General features: G+C 40.0%; 1 protein-coding gene across 3 annotated transcripts; it reads left to right on the top strand.

Moving 5' to 3' along the window:
* The first annotated feature begins 854 nt into the window (after positions 1-854).
* On the top strand, positions 855-14,942 carry rem1 (RAS (RAD and GEM)-like GTP-binding 1). 3 transcript variants are annotated; one of them, XM_049471864.1, is made up of 6 exons: positions 855-1,983; positions 3,601-3,689; positions 3,915-4,264; positions 9,552-9,634; positions 11,357-11,564; positions 12,099-14,942. In XM_049471864.1, exons 3-6 carry the CDS (start codon positions 3,934-3,936, stop codon positions 12,374-12,376), a joined length of 900 nt encoding a protein of 299 aa, XP_049327821.1. In that variant the 5' UTR covers positions 855-1,983; positions 3,601-3,689; positions 3,915-3,933; the 3' UTR covers positions 12,377-14,942. The 3 variants fall into 3 exon arrangements, with proteins under 3 accessions (XP_049327821.1, XP_049327823.1, XP_049327822.1); XM_049471866.1 differs by lacking the exon at positions 3,601-3,689 and having other exon boundaries at positions 858-1,661; positions 1,704-1,983; XM_049471865.1 differs by lacking the exon at positions 3,601-3,689 and having other exon boundaries at positions 858-1,661; positions 1,693-1,983.
* Positions 14,943-15,562: the final 620 nt, after the last annotated feature.

Genomic DNA, 15,562 nt, shown 5'->3' with positions numbered 1-15,562 from the left:
CATACAGTAAATATAGCTTACATTGTGTAGTACTGTAAATGGGGGGTCCTACACCACACCAAATAAATAAAAACAACAGAAAACCAACATATTTCCATGGACTTGTCTGCATTTGAATTTGTACAGCGGCCTCATTAAGTCAAAAACAGAACCAAATACTTCTGATAACAGTGCTTTGAATTTATCTGGTCAGTGTTTATTTGATGCTCTATAAGAGATGAGCATAAAATAGCTGTGTGTGTTGTTTTGGTGGAAGGAATCAGTTTTGCTGGAGATTTGTAGAGTTTCAACAAAGGAGTTAATAATTTTCAGTTTGTGTTTAGAGTTTTGAGAAACTGAGCCAAGTTTTTAGAAATGCGTTTACACATTTGGGAAAAACTGTAAGGCTTGACACACACTGCCCCAACTCCAGTTGTGATGATCTGGGAAGCCTTCACATACAAAAGTCGATCAACCCTAGTAGTGAAACAAAAGACAAGGGAATTCCTGTTTTCCAGGTATGTCTTCCAGGTTGCAACACTTCCATGGCCTGACCAGTCTCCAGATGTATCATTAATCAAGCATTTATGGGACCATCTTTAGCAACCTACAAGGTTAATGATGCACCCTGAGGCTGCGGGACAGCTTGAACTTGAATTTGTCAAATTTGCCTTTTTTCTCTGCTTGTTTGTGTTGCTCTAGTACACACAAAGAAAATAAACATGTCTATAACAAACCATGTAATTGCTATAATTTTATGGGACAAATGCTTCATTTTCTGGGAAAATTTCAAGGGTGCCAACATTGTCGGCCATGACTGTATGACAGCGTAATACGACAGTGTAAGTTACGTTGTAGCTTTAGCTGAAGCTGAGATCTGAAGTGACACTGAAAAGCCATTTAAAGTGCTGAAAGAGAGAAAGACTGAGTGTTTAGAGAGAGCGATGGAAACAAGAGGGTGATAATGAGAAAATGACTGAATAAGAGAGAGAAGGACTGATGGAAAGAGAGATGGAGAGAGATGACTGAGGGAGAGAATAAGTGAGAAAGAGAGGTATATAGAGGTTCAGTAAGAGAGGTGAAGATAGAAAGTGTGTGAGAGAGGAGTGAGAGAAAGAGAGAGAGAGAGAGAGAGAGAGAGAGACAGCGAATAAGTGGGTGAGAGAGAGACAGAGAGGGAATGAAAGAGAGAATAAGTGAGAGAGAGAGAGAGAGAGAGAGAGAGAGAGAGAACACCCCGCTGGTTCCCCTCCTGCATTTTTAACAGAGTTGTGGAACTTTGCGGGCTGTTGCTATGACTGCTGGGGTTTAACGTTACAGCGGAGCTTCCAACCGACAACAAAACCGCGGGAGAGGCGGAGAGGAGCGCGAGACCCGCGGCCAGACCCGCAGAGACACAGCCGGACTCAACCGGTGCGGTCAGAAGAGCCTGAGGCGGTAAAATTGAAGTAAATTCCGGCCGAAGGTGAGGGAAAAGCGGGGAAAACCGACCAAACAGTAACGCTCACTAAGAGAAGAGCCCGGATTTAACTAATTTATCTAAACAGCTCAAATCTGAGGTAAAACTGAGAGAAAAACTATAATTCTGAGGTAAAGCTGAGATAAAAGCAGACATTGTTTGTAAAACTGAGAGAAAAGCTGAAATTCTGAGGTAAATCTGAGAGAAAAGCTGAAATTCTGAGGTAAAACTGAGAGAAAAGCTGAAATTCTGAGGTAAATTTGAGGTAAAACTGAGATACAAGCAGATATTTTGAGGTAAATCTGACAGAAAACCAACCCAGTCTGACGGAAACCCGTTGAAATCTGAGGAAAAGTTACCGGAAGGCGGTGAAATCTGGGAGCTCACCGGGTCCAGCCGTGACAGTCGCCGCGGTCGGAGCTGACTGGAGCGCCGCGCTGGGGATGGAGCAGAGCGGGGAGGAGTAGCTACTGCCCCCGGTCCACCTCACCTCACCGCCCCGGCTGACCCCGTACTGCCACCCGCGCCCACACATGGCTCTACCTGTGAGTAAATCTGAGTAATTCACTGATTCATCCGACTGTGTTAACGTTACTTTCACATTTTGTTTACACATAATTTAAATTATTAACAAAAGTTTAGAACAGTCAAAACTTTGGACACACTTTTCATTCAGTTTTTTTCATGTTACAACAGTTTAGTTTAATATTGAAGACAGTAAATCTATGAAAGAACATATATGAAATTATGTAGTAAACAGGGCTGCACGATATTAAAAAACACTGACACTGTGAGTTTTGCTGCTCTGCAATATATATATATATATATATTGTGATATCAAAAATAAATTGATTTTAAAAAGATTTTCTTTCAAAAATGCCATGACTTTAAATAATGTACTGAGTTATTATAAAGTCAAATAAAATAATAAACCTTCTTGTGCATGAAATGTACCTAAACTGCACAAATTTCTTCTTTAATTATTTCCTCTGCTCCATAAAGACATCACAGTGCTGGTGGATGTTAGACAGATGCTCATTTGGGTTTAGGTCTGGAGACATACTTAGCCAGTCCAACTGAGCAGTTAATACGGTTATAGTTATAACCTACCTCTAGTGATATTTCATGGAAAATGCCTGATGAGTTTGCCCAAATTTGCCTTATGTGACATTGCACATTATCCTGCGATGTTAAAGAGTTAAAGCAAAATATATATATATTTTATATATTTTTTAGTCGCAGCTTTAACTCTAAAGACCAGATTCATGAGGCAGAGCTTGAAACGTTTTTTAGCAATTCGAAAGGTGAAAAGTGGTTTAAGAACGTCAGTTTTAATGTCATATACTATTTGTTTGCTATTTAATTACTATTAACTTGAATTAAGGCAGTAAGGCAAGGCAAAGTTGATTTCTATTGCACTGTTCACACGTAGAGGCAATTCAAAGTGCTTAACAGAAATATTTAACACATAATACAAGGCGCTGTAAAAAAAAGTTAGACATAAGTAATAAAAACTAAAGAAATATCATTTAAATATAATAAACATCATTGTCTTCATTAAAACTTGTATAAAGTTCTCCTTTTTGAGTCTTGTATTATTTATCGTTCTCATCATATCAGTAGCTGTTTTGGTAAATCAATGTTTAATGGTAAATCAGGTGAGTTGGTAATGGAATTAAACAAAATCCACTGTGATGCTTGCTGGGGCATTCAGGAGAACATTTCAATACTAAAGTCAAATTAATACTAAAGTCATTCAAGCTATAAAGAAGAACGTGCAGTAATTTAGTGAACATTAAAAAGTGTTAAATGAACCAGAATATTTGTTTAAAGTAGCACCTCTTGTTTAGATGGCAGCTTTGCACATCTTGCAGTTTTCACCTGGAATGGGTTTCAGTTAACAGCTGTGCTGAACGTGTCAAGAACTTGTCACTTGGTGTGTTTGAGAGCAACAGTTGTGTTGTGAAGAGGTAAAGATGGCATACTGTGAATAGACATATTTGAATAATGTTCTAATCCATATTATAACAAGAACTACTCAACTAAGTAAAGAACGTATGTCTAAGAAATTAAGGTCAGTCAATCCAAAAAATGTAAAGAACTTTGAAAGGATCCTCAAGTGCAGACTATCATAAAATTATGATAAAACTGGCTCTCATCAGGACCATCCCAGGAAAGGAAGACAGAAAGTTACCTCTGTTGCACAGGATAAGTTACCATCCTCAGAAATCGCAAGTTAACAGCTTCCCAGGTAGGAGCACCTAAATGCTTTTTGGTTAGTTTAACACTTAAGTTTACTCTGTTCATTTACAATGTTGGGAAAAAAATAAATAAAAACATTGAATGAGTAGGTGTGTACAAACTTTTGATTGGTACTGTAGGTAATGTAATTGTAAAATATAGAATCTAGATATTTGCAGGTCTAAGCTGTGCTAACAGACTGTATGTACTGTGTGTTTCTGCTTACTGTGTAAAGATATGCACACGGCCGTAAAATGACGCTGAACACGGAGAGAGAGGGTAAGGAAGCGCTGCGGAGACGAGCGAGCACTCCAATACCCTCGTCTCACCAGCCTGGGCCGAGAGGGAGAACGCTGCCTGCTGAGTCCCGCCACCCTCCACTCGTCCAGTCTGCCTCCTATCAACCTGGGGACAAGAACGTCCACCTGCAGGCCAACTGGTCCTCAGACTCTGAGGAGTCGGACAGCTCTGGAGCTGAGTGTCTCTACCGGGTAGTCCTGTTAGGAGACCACGGCGTGGGCAAGTCCAGCCTCGCCAGCATATTCGCTGGAATACAGGAAAAGGATGCACACCATCACATAGGAGGTGGGTAACATTGATTTGTACACGATTGTACGTATACACTCATCAGCTAAAATATAAAAACTGTCTGCCTAAAACACTGATATAGCCAAAAGTCTGATAGGTTAATAGTTAGGTTAGTTGGCAGAATGCCTGACATAACTTTTAAAAGTAAATTTGTTTACACTACATAGACAGAAGTTTTAAGACAAATGTTTACTCACTGTTTCTTCTGAAATCAAAGGTATTGATGGGAGAGGGAGACAGTGATTGAGAGAAAAAAATTGAGTGAATGAGAGAAAGGAAAGGACTGAGAAAGAGAGAACGAGAAAGACTGATAGAGAGAGGGAGAGAAGGACTGAGAGTTCTACTACTCCACAGCTTAATACTGAGAGCTGAGTGCCAATAGGCTAGAAATCCTAATCTACTTGCCATTTTTTACAGGTACGAGACAAGCTGTGTTTGTGTTTTATATGTTTCAGCAATGGCTGCAGCCTAAAGTAGTGGCATGCATTCATTAAAAGGAGTGTTTTCAAACCTAAAGGTATTTGGAGTCATAGGGCCTTATTTTAGGGATCTATAAGTAAGATGTCAATTCACATTAAGCAGCTGGATTTAGGATATGTTGGTGTGTCTTAATGCTCAAAACATGCAAAAGGCACGTACTAATTCTCTTACTTAATCATGTGTTTTGAATGTGATGTGACATTTTCCATTCCTTTTAACAGCCAGATGTTTTCTGACTTTGGTGTGTTGATATCATAACAGTGTGGAGCTTTTGTGTGTCTTAATAGAGGATACTTTGAAGATGTGTTATAGAAGTGAACAGCAATGTTTTTTATTATTTATTCTGTATATTGTTGAGGTAAAAGTCAGGTTTGCGCGCTGCAGCACGTTCGTGTGTGTGTTTTTATCAAACGGGTGTACCTGCATAGCTGAAATAGGAATGGACTCTAAAGATTTACTGTGGTCTAGGTTCATTTGTGGTTCAGTGGTGCACCTGCGTTTTCCGTCGCCAAAACACATATGGAATTATGTAGAAAACAAAGAAGTGTATGTCCTTAACAATCACCTGACCTAAACCAAGTTGAAATAAACATTCTGGTTTGTTTAGCCCTTTTTTTTACCACAAAATTCCACGTGTTAATTCTTATTTTTTATCACTGTTATCAGTATTTATGTACAATTTAGGAAATAACCAAAAATAAATCAGAAAAAACAATGAATGTGTAGGGTGTGTCTAAATTTTTGACTGGTACTGCACATTTTAGCCAGGTCACATGACTATAATAACCTTGGTTAACCTCTGCAGAATGCTGACTGATGGATTGAACCCATCATTTTACGTGTAGTGATTGATCTGAGAGCATTAATTGTAGGGCAGCATTGATTTAATACACACATACAGTATGCTGATCTATAAGCCCTGAGGAGTCCGAAACTTTGTTTGTTCCATTGCGCGTTTCCAGCTCTTAATGTCGAGTCATGCACTCTTTGGGACACTGCCAGATTTGGTTGTAGATTATGACAGGGCAGAAGCCAACTGAATTCATCACAATAGACCTGTGGGAGCTGTTGTCAGACCCATCAATTGTGCAGCTTGTCTTCCTGTCATGTGTCCTGGGGGTGCGAGAGGATTCGCTTTTAAAGGACATCCAGAATCAGCCTGGGCTGGCCCATTGAGTTCAGTGTGAAATACTGTCACCCTGTTTTAGGCTCTGTCTGACCTACAGTACCTACAGTACAAACACAGGGACTTTACAAACAATACAGACAGCATTCCTGACCAGCGTACTTGTATCTGTGAACTGCACTGAAGGAAACAGTCCGAGATCCACTTACAAGATTCTCTTACACGCTTACAGAGATGTAGGTCATAGATATTAGTGCGCTGACCTATGGATAATTTATTGACGGAATCTGCCCTAGTCATTTTAACTTTGACCTAAACTTCCACAGATTAGTCCTTGATTGACACTGGGGTCCAGAAAGTGGACAGTGACACGGTTTGTGTCCATCTGATTTCCTGTGTTTTGAATATGAAATGAAGCCAGCACAGTGACATGCAAAAAAGCAATTGCACAGAACTGGTATCATGTCCTATGACATTTTTTTATGTCTGAGGGAAGCTAAAGAAATCTGCACTAATAATTAAAGAACCAATAAGTATTATATTTTCTATTGTAACTTATAACACTAAACAGGAAACAGGTGAGCTGGGCATTTATCTTCTCAATAGGTAATCACTGAGCTTCAGTAAGGTTTGCTAACTTACACCAGAAAAATTACTTCAATATTTAGCAGATCCTCATTTTGCAGAAATAACAGCCTCTGGTTGAAGGTGCTTTGGACGATTCTTCTGAGCATGAACAGCCCGCTTTAAATCACACCACAGATTTTCAATAATATTCAGGTCTGGGGACTGAGATGGCCATTCCAGAACGTTGTTTTTGTTCCTCTGCATGAATGCCTTATTAGATTTTGAGCAGTGTTTAGGGTCATTGTCTTGTTGAAGTATCCAGTCCCGGCGCAACTTCAGCTTTATCACTGATTCTTAAACATTGTTCTCAAGAATCTGCTGATATTGACTGTAATCCATGCGACCCTCAACTTTAATAAGAACTTTAACAAGATTCAAGATGTGTTCTTTTTCCGCCATGCATACCGCCCTCCAAATATCTCAATTTTAGTCTTATCAGTCCACAGCACCTTATTCCAAAATGAAGCTGGCTTGTCTGAATGTGCTTTAGCATGCCCCAAGTGACTCTGTTTGTGGTGCAGAAAAGTCTCCTTCTGCATTACTGTGCCTAGAACTAGAACTGTGCCTGTGGTCTTCCATTTCCTCACTGTGTTCCTCACAGTGAATACTGACAGCTAAAATCTCTGAGATAGCTTTTAGCATCCTTCTCTTAAGCCATGATGTTAACTATCTTTGTTGTCAGGTTATTTGAGAGATGTTTTGAGCAGAGATGTTTTGCAAACATATACATACGCTGGTCACCTTATAAATTGTATGACACGTCATCGTTTGCCACTGTGTGTCAATCTGGCAACCTGCACGAGCTTCACATCTAGGGAAATTGAACCTCTGTAGACATTTGACACGCACTTTCTCCACCACAAAGGTTAAAAAGATTAAGTATAAAATGCAGCAAATGCTTGTGCTTCTTTTATAGTTCATCCAGTGTAGCTATGAATTAAAGCTGCTGTTTTTGCAACATTTGGACATACAATTGGGGTGTGTGTGTGGGTGTTGGTGTGTGTGTGTGTGTCTTGTAACCAGACACTCAGTATTCATATTCTGAGAGGCATTTACATTACAATTACTTCTCCAACCATTGGATTTATGGATTTATCTACGCCTACCATCTACCAAGTTTTAGATTGTAGTTGTGCTTCTTACTCAAGTAGCTCCTCTCCAGTTTGGAATCACCAAACCAAATGAGATGCTATCAGAAGTGCAATTAGCATCGGATAAGTGGATGGTGAGATTTGCATTCGCACTGGATTGACGAGGTTCATTTTTGTAGAAGATTATGACGCAGTTTAAATATATCCATACTATATTTAGTTTAATTAGATTCAGCACATTTAGATAAACGCCACTGAGTCATGAAACCCTGTAACTGATGATAAAGCATCTTTTAAATCTGGTTTAAATTCACACATCACAGCCTAAGTGGAACAGGGATGTCTAGCCTCTGATCTTTTCATGTCGTAAGTCCTTGGACGGCTCGGGAATGACAAATTTAAAGTGGAAAAATGGGACAGGGTCTGTTTCACCCTAAAGTAGAGTGTGTTTTCATCTTCTTGTCAAACCAGCCACAAGATCAGCCTAAACTAGACATGGCTCAATGCTTTTTCCACCACTCCACACTCATTCCTCACGGCCATGAATGTGAAAAAATAACATAGCACCACTCAAGGGGATAAGGGATAAGCACATTAACAGTAGTTCTAATTTGGGCCTTTTTGGTTGGCGTCTTATCAACAACAGCATCTATTTATATAGTTGACCCATAGCTATCTTAATCTTAAATTAAGGACTTGGTTTTATTATGGTTACAATATAATATAATATAACATATAAACTATGGTTCATTTCTTTTGACAACCAAAAATCCTGCCTGTACACACAAAACTCCTCCCAGTGCAACAAAACTGCTTCCTGTACAAACAAATCTCCGTTCTTTACAAACAAAACTTCTCTCAGTGCACCAAAACTCCTCCTCATGCAACCAAAACTCCTCCCATTACAAATAAACTGCTTCCCAGTACAAACAAAACTGTTCCCTCTACAAACGAAACTCTTCCCTGTACAAATAAAACTCCTCTCAGTACAAATAAAACTCCTCCCAGTACAAACAAAACTCTTCCCTGTACAAACAAAACTCCTACCAGTACAAAGGAAACTCCTCCCTGTACAAATAAAACTTCAACCAGTACAAACGAAAACCTTCCCTGTACAAACAAAACTTCAACCAGTACAAACGAAACTCTCCCTGTACAAAGGAAACTCCTCTCTGTACAAACAAAACTTCTCCCTGTAAAACAAAACTTCTTTCTGTACAACAAAACTCATCCCTGTAGAACAAAACTCCTTCCTGTGCAAACAAAACTCCTTTTTGTAAAACCAAAACTCCTCCCTGTACTGAAAAACTCCTCCATGTACAGAAAAACTCCACCCTGTACAAACAAAACTCCTCCTTGTACAATGAAACTCCTCTCGGTACAAACAAAACTCCTAATTGTACAGTGAAACTCCTCTCTGTACAAACAAAACAACTCCATGTACAAAAAAACTCCCTGTACAACTAAAACTCCTCCCTGTACATCCGAATCTCTTTCCTGTACAAACAAAACTCCTCCCAGAACAACTCCTGACTAGTACTGTCTGTATGTGTATCAGCTAATTAATGTAACAGAATAAAAGAAGATATGATGAAATAGGCTGTGACCTGTGTGTGTGTGTGTGTGGCCAGCCAATCAGCCATGGATATTGAATTGTTTTTTTCCAAAGAAGAGAGGCAGGTTTAGGGACGAGAATAAAGTGAAAATAAATTATGGGATTTCATTGCTCATTTGTCAGCGTGAGCAGATGCAATTGTTGGGTGCTCAGTGATACTGACATGGTGGTTGTGTATTAGTGTGTGTTGTGCTAGTAGAAGTGGTTCAGACACAGCAGAGCTGCTAGAGTGTTTAATGATGTTTAATGAGTGTATATAATAACTAAAATCCTGGACATCGTGTAGGAATAATTGTTTTTTGATTGTGTGTGATCCTAAACCTTCTTTGTTTTTTCCTGATTTAGAAGACACATACGAGAGAACGCTGACGGTGGACGGAGAAGAGACCACCCTCGTTGTAATGGATACATGGGAAACAGAGAAGCAGGTATGAAAACTAAAATAACACTTCAAAATAACACTCACCTCACCAAACACACGTCAGCATTAGCAGCGTCACAGGCAACTGTAGATCAGAAAGAGCATAACCTACTTTCCAAACTACACAGCAAGTGAAAAAAAAATATTCCAAAAGTATTTGGCCCGCACACGCACATTCATACATGTCTGGAATTCGAGGCTCCAGCTCAGAGTCGACAACAAACACCACACTCACCTAAAGGCCACAATGCCCTTCCCTCAGTGAATGTTGTGGAAAAACAATCCCACTGAGCGCCACTGGCCAAACTCCATTGACAGTAGCTGAAGTGGAGTGGGCCGGAGTCCAGCAGGGAGCGGACAGGGTGCTGTTGGCCCCCGCTGTGCAACTCCACACAGCAGAGGACACTGATGGCTTTGGGACCTAATTACACTGCTATTGATTACAGCACTCTGTGAGAGCTCCCACTCAGTGTGCTGAGGCAGCTCAGTTTGGCCCGGTTTGGTTGTTCCATTCTAATCTTGCCATACACAAGCTAATACTGGCATACACAGCTGGGGTGGGACAATATTGATATTGCGATATATTGTATTGTTTCAATTGTATCAAAATGTTACGATACATGGCATCAAATAGCTATATCTTATTGGACCATAGGAGCTCTAAACTTGCCTGCTGGCCACCAACATCAATAATTTCAGGTTAAATGTAGGTCATGACGTCAGATGACAAAAATTTTACATCAAGATAATGCCTGTAGGGTTCCTAAGGGCATTTTCACACCTGCAGTTCCTTTCTCTGATCCAAATCAGTTGATGGGTTTGATTACTTGTAGTGTTTTGTCACACTGGCAAAAACCTAAATGCACCCAAAAAAAAAAACATGCAAGCAAGTTGTCTCTTTGGATTGGTGCAGCCGGAAGCAAGAAAGTAAATACAGTAAGAAGGCTTTATGTTCCAGACCAGCACGTATATTTGTGCAGTGTAAAGCTGCTTTTACACAAAAAGTCTGTGCAGCACAGATGTCAGAGTAGTAAACAAGTACTAAAGAGTAGCAAAGAGTTGTGCGGCCGCAAACAGTGAATGCTGCACATACAGTATTCAGTGTGTAAACAGCTCAGCTTGGAGCAGAGACACTATTTTTTCATAGCTATAGTAATTATCTGGCTAAGAAATCAGAATAAACTGCACCTGAACAGCTTTTTAGCAAAAACATAAGGAGAATACTTGATAGTTGGGTCAGATCAAGACCAGATCACGTTCTCACCACAAACAAACCACTTTGGTGTCTTCAATGGTCATATATGCAGCTGAAACATGGAGCCTAGCCTAGTGCATCTCTAGATGGTTTTGGGGATGGGGGGTTGGGGGGTAGTGCACAATAGGATTCTGTGGTTTAGCCCAAGCCTCTGTCCTTAATGGCATTTTTACCCTTATATCACTTTTACTTTTATTTTCAAAGGACTTTTACACTTTTACTGGAAAAAAGAGCTTGAGTTGATACTTCAACTTCAACAGAAGCATTTTAAACCCTATTATCTATACCTCTACCTAAGTAATGAGTATTAATGCGTTTCACATTTTTGTCCTGTAGCTTTACTATAAAAGCCTCTTTTACTATAGAATTTTCTTTTTATCTGGTGATCTTAATTTATTTTCTGTCACATCTCAGGGTCTGGTGAGGTGTTCTAAAGAACTGTGTGAGTAACTGTTCTTCATCTCTGGTTCACAGGAGGAGGATGAGAAGTGGGTTCAGGATTACTGCATGCAGGTGGGCAACGCTTATGTCATTGTTTACTCCATCACTGACCGCAGCAGCTTTGAGAGCGCGTCAGAGCTGCGCATCCAGCTGCGTCGCATCCGCCAGGCTGAGAACATTCCTATCATCCTAGTGGGCAACAAGAGTGACCTGGTGCGCTGTAGAGAGGTGGCTGTGGAAGGTGAGTGACAGACAGCAGTTTTGAAGTTTTTAACCTTTTGTGGGAACTTTTAGAAATGAAACCACCCACTATCAATTCCAAATTTCAAAGTAACGGGCCATCAAGAGGCCACAATATTCTTTAAAAAAAGGATTAATCACAGCATAGCATACATCACAGACCATTGTCTTAAGCTCAGGCTCTAGTGGCAGTTCTTAATCTTTAGTCTCCTAAGGTGATACTTTAGATCAGTTAACATTGTCAGTTAACACCAGCACCAATTGCTACAAAGTATTATGCTATGTCAAGGGGCTGTAAGCTCCATTAAATGAAGATCAGCTTGTTACAAGCTATGAGACCAAATAACAGGGTTGTAAATGGGCTTGTAAAAGAACATTTAGGCAGTTTTCAACCTTAACAAATGTCACACAATTTTAATAATAATAATAAGCAGTAATAGTACTAGAATGATTACTATATTGATCTCATGTTTCAGCATCACATCGTTCCAATAAAATAAAAAAACTTTTATATATGTTTTGTTCTGTTTGCCAGAGGGCCGAGCCTGCGCCGTAGTTTTCGACTGCAAGTTCATTGAGACGTCGGCCTCACTGCACCACAACGTTCATGAACTGTTTGAGGGCATCGTGAGGCAGATACGCCTGCGGCGGGACAGTAAAGAGACCAACGAGCGTCGCCGCTCCTTCTACAAGCGCAAGGAGAGCATCACCAAGAAGGCCCGCCGCTTCCTCGACAGGCTGGTGGCCAAGAACAACAAGAAGATGGCCCTCAAAGTACGCTCTAAATCCTGCCATGACCTCACCGTGCTGTGAGCTCACTGCTCCGGACCTCACCATTTTTTTTCTCCTTCTTGTTCTGTTCATTCCTGAAAGGTTCAGCTTTTATCTCCAACAAACACTTGGGTTCTGGATTTGTGTGTTTTGTGTTATTTGTTATTTATTTGAACAATCTGAGTGGAGGATTGGACTATGCACCGCTTTCTTTTCACTTTGAGAACTTTTTGAGAATCCTGTGGAGAAAGGTTGGTTAGCTGACCGTGAATCTGAATTTGGATAATCTGGGTATTTCTTAAACCAAAGATTTGTTACTTTTTATATCACTAATGAAGTGGGATGTGTGTTTTTTTTTAATGTTGTTGGACTTTTATCAGCATTTGCCTTATCATACTGGGGCGACACCTAGGTGAGGTGATCTAACTCGAGTAGTTGCTTGTTTTTATTTCTTTCATTTGAAAAGATAGGCTAAAAATAAACTTGCTGTTTGGCCATGCATTTGCGTGAACATCTGGCTGCATCATGAACATAACTGTTCACGTACTTGCCTATTCGTTGCAGTACTGTGTTACTGGAGGCTTCCAGTGAAGGCCTCCACTTTCCACTGCAGCAAGAACACATCATACTGATGCAGGCAGCCTACGTTATTTTGACCTTGCTGAGTGCCTGTACTGCGCCATACTGTACGTACTGCACACGTCACAGACATACAAATGCCGGTTACACGAGGCAGCCATTATGCATAAGCCACTGTGTCGATAACAGCAAGAATATCTCTAGCCTGAAGGCCCTTTCACATCATGTACAGCTCTCACAAATGTACACTCTTTCTGTTTCTCTGCTCTTTTAATTATTAGGAGTATATATAATATTAGTGAGGGAAGTTTGCTTCTCAATGCACGGCCTTTCAACTCCAGCCCACTACATATTTACCTCAGCTCTGCAGTTTTATATTCAGACTGATGATTAGAGTATAAGCCTCTGTGTTCTAATCTAAACAAGATCAGTTGTTCTGCCATATTACAGCAGAGATTTACACAGACAGTAAAGTAAATTAAAACAATTAAGCAATGTTTCAATCTGTCAGTTTAGGACAAACCTTAAATTCACTACTCAACTAAGTAAAGAAAAAATACTTTAAGGAATAAAAATCAGTCAATCAGAAAAAATGTAAGAACTCGCAAAGGCCATCAAAAACATTATGAAAAAAACTGTCAGGACCACCCCAGGAAAGGAAGAGCAAGAGTTACAGGGGTTGGACAGTGAAACTGAAACACCTGTTATTTTAGTGTTGGAGGTTTCATGGCTAAATTGGAGCAGTCTGGTGGCCAATCTTCATTAATTGCACACTGCACCAGTAAGATCAGAGTGTGAAGGTTCAATTATCAGGGTAAGAGCACAGTTCTGCTCAAAATATTGCAAAGCACACAGCATTATGGGTGACATACCAAAGTTCAAAAGAGGACAAATTGTTGATGCACGTCTTGCTGGAGCATCTGTGACCAAAACAGCAAGTCTTTGTGATGTATCAAGAGCCACGGTATCCAGGGTAATTCAGCATACCACCAAGAAGGACCAACCACATCCAACAGGATTAACTGTGGACGCAAGAGGAAGCTGTCTGAAAGGGATTTTCGGGTGCTAACCCGGATTGTATCCAAAAAACATAAAACCACGGCTGCTCAAATCACGGCAGAATTCAATGTGAACCTCAACTCTCCTGTTTCCACCAGAACTGTCCGTCGGGCCAATAAATTATTGTGGTCTAAAAGCAGGTGTTTCAGTTTCATTGTCCAACCCCTGTATGTTGCACAAGATAAGTTCATCAGTTACCAACTCCAGAAACCACAAGTTAACAGCACCCCAGATAAGAGCCACCTAAAAGCCTCACAGAGTATTTTGGTTTGTTTAACAGTTTTAAGTTACTACATGATTCCTTATGTGTTCCTTCATAGCCTGGATGACTTCCAAACTTTTAACTGATACTGTACGTGTGTTATTTTTTAAAACTTTTCACCTTTTTTTGCATAAACTTGGTGTGAAAGGGCCTTAACACAGAAAACATGATCCTTTGTCATTTTTTTTTTTCTAAAAAAGCCTTTCTAAAAATTACTTTGTATACACTGATGTCATTTGCTACGAGGAAAAGCACTGTCCAAAGAGGCACTACAGGAGAGACCACTGTGTTCAACTGAACAATTTTGCACTATGTTCGTTGTTTCACTGAACTGACCCGTTTGAATCCCAGACGACACTGTATCTGTAAAGCTAACGAGTAAAAATGAAAATTTGCCTAAAGCTGTTTTCACACTGAATGTGGAAAATTCACCACTGCGCTTTCAAACACATTGTTTTCAATTGGATGCATGAGACGCATAAACAAAGTGCACAGCTGACGTCCAGCTTTTGCGTGCTGCACTTCAAACGAGTCTCAGCACAGCAGCCAGTCGTAGAGCAGCTAACCTGCCGGTTTCATACAGCCAGTTGGACCCATATGGAGACGAGTACACGTTCCCCCGATTGATTTCTAAATATACAGGACTACTGTATGTTCAGGATTTGTTTAATATAATAAACAATTAAATAAAATGCACTTTGGATAATGTTTAAGATTTATATTCCTGTCTGACAACAAGCTCTGGGTTTTGTTCAACACACTTTTCTGCACCCTACTGCCCATAAATGGCCTGAAATTACATAAAAAAGGTCTCAAATGAGTCTCAGACCAACTTCCAAAATGGTTTGAATAACTGGATTTAAAACTGATTTAAACGTGTCTACACTGGTTTGAGTGAATGTTTTATGTTGTGTTTTATGTTTTATCTTTGTCTCAGACCACCTCCTGAAGTGGTTTGAGTAATTGGATTTCTATCTGTTTTATCTTTGTCTCATACCACCTCCTGAAGTGGTTTAAGTAATTTGACTTGTAGCTGTTTAATCTTTGTCTCAGACCACCCTTTGAATTGTTTTGACCAACTTTCAAGCTCTGGGTTTGTTCAGCACACTGCTCAGCCCCTTACTGCCTGAACATGTTCTGAAATAAAGCTATATTTTTCTTTATATTCTGATAAAATCATGCCAAAAGTCATGGGACAGGAACAAGTTTTGTGATCCTGTCTTTTGCGATGTCCTGTAGAAGGTAAAGAACGCTTCTGTAAAGAAGATATCCCCCATCACTGATGATGCCACAACACAAGAAGGGTGAAGACTAGCACACTCCTCCTG

Source organism: Astyanax mexicanus, chromosome 24 (genome assembly GCF_023375975.1).
Source record: "Astyanax mexicanus isolate ESR-SI-001 chromosome 24, AstMex3_surface, whole genome shotgun sequence".
Taxonomy (NCBI): domain Eukaryota; kingdom Metazoa; phylum Chordata; class Actinopteri; order Characiformes; family Acestrorhamphidae; genus Astyanax; species Astyanax mexicanus.
Note: the sequence above shows the minus strand (reverse complement) of the source record. Positions and strands in the feature narration are given on the sequence as shown.

Bases quoted from the DNA above. Each gene is read 5' to 3' on its own strand.
- rem1 (XM_049471864.1), top strand. From the start codon at position 3,934: ATGACGCTGAACACGGAGAGAGAGGGTAAGGAAGCGCTGCGGAGACGA. The intron at 9,635-11,356 runs GTATGAAAACTA...TCTGGTTCACAG, and splicing joins CATGGGAAACAGAGAAGCAG to GAGGAGGATGAGAAGTGGGT. The intron at 11,565-12,098 runs GTGAGTGACAGA...TCTGTTTGCCAG, and splicing joins TAGAGAGGTGGCTGTGGAAG to AGGGCCGAGCCTGCGCCGTA.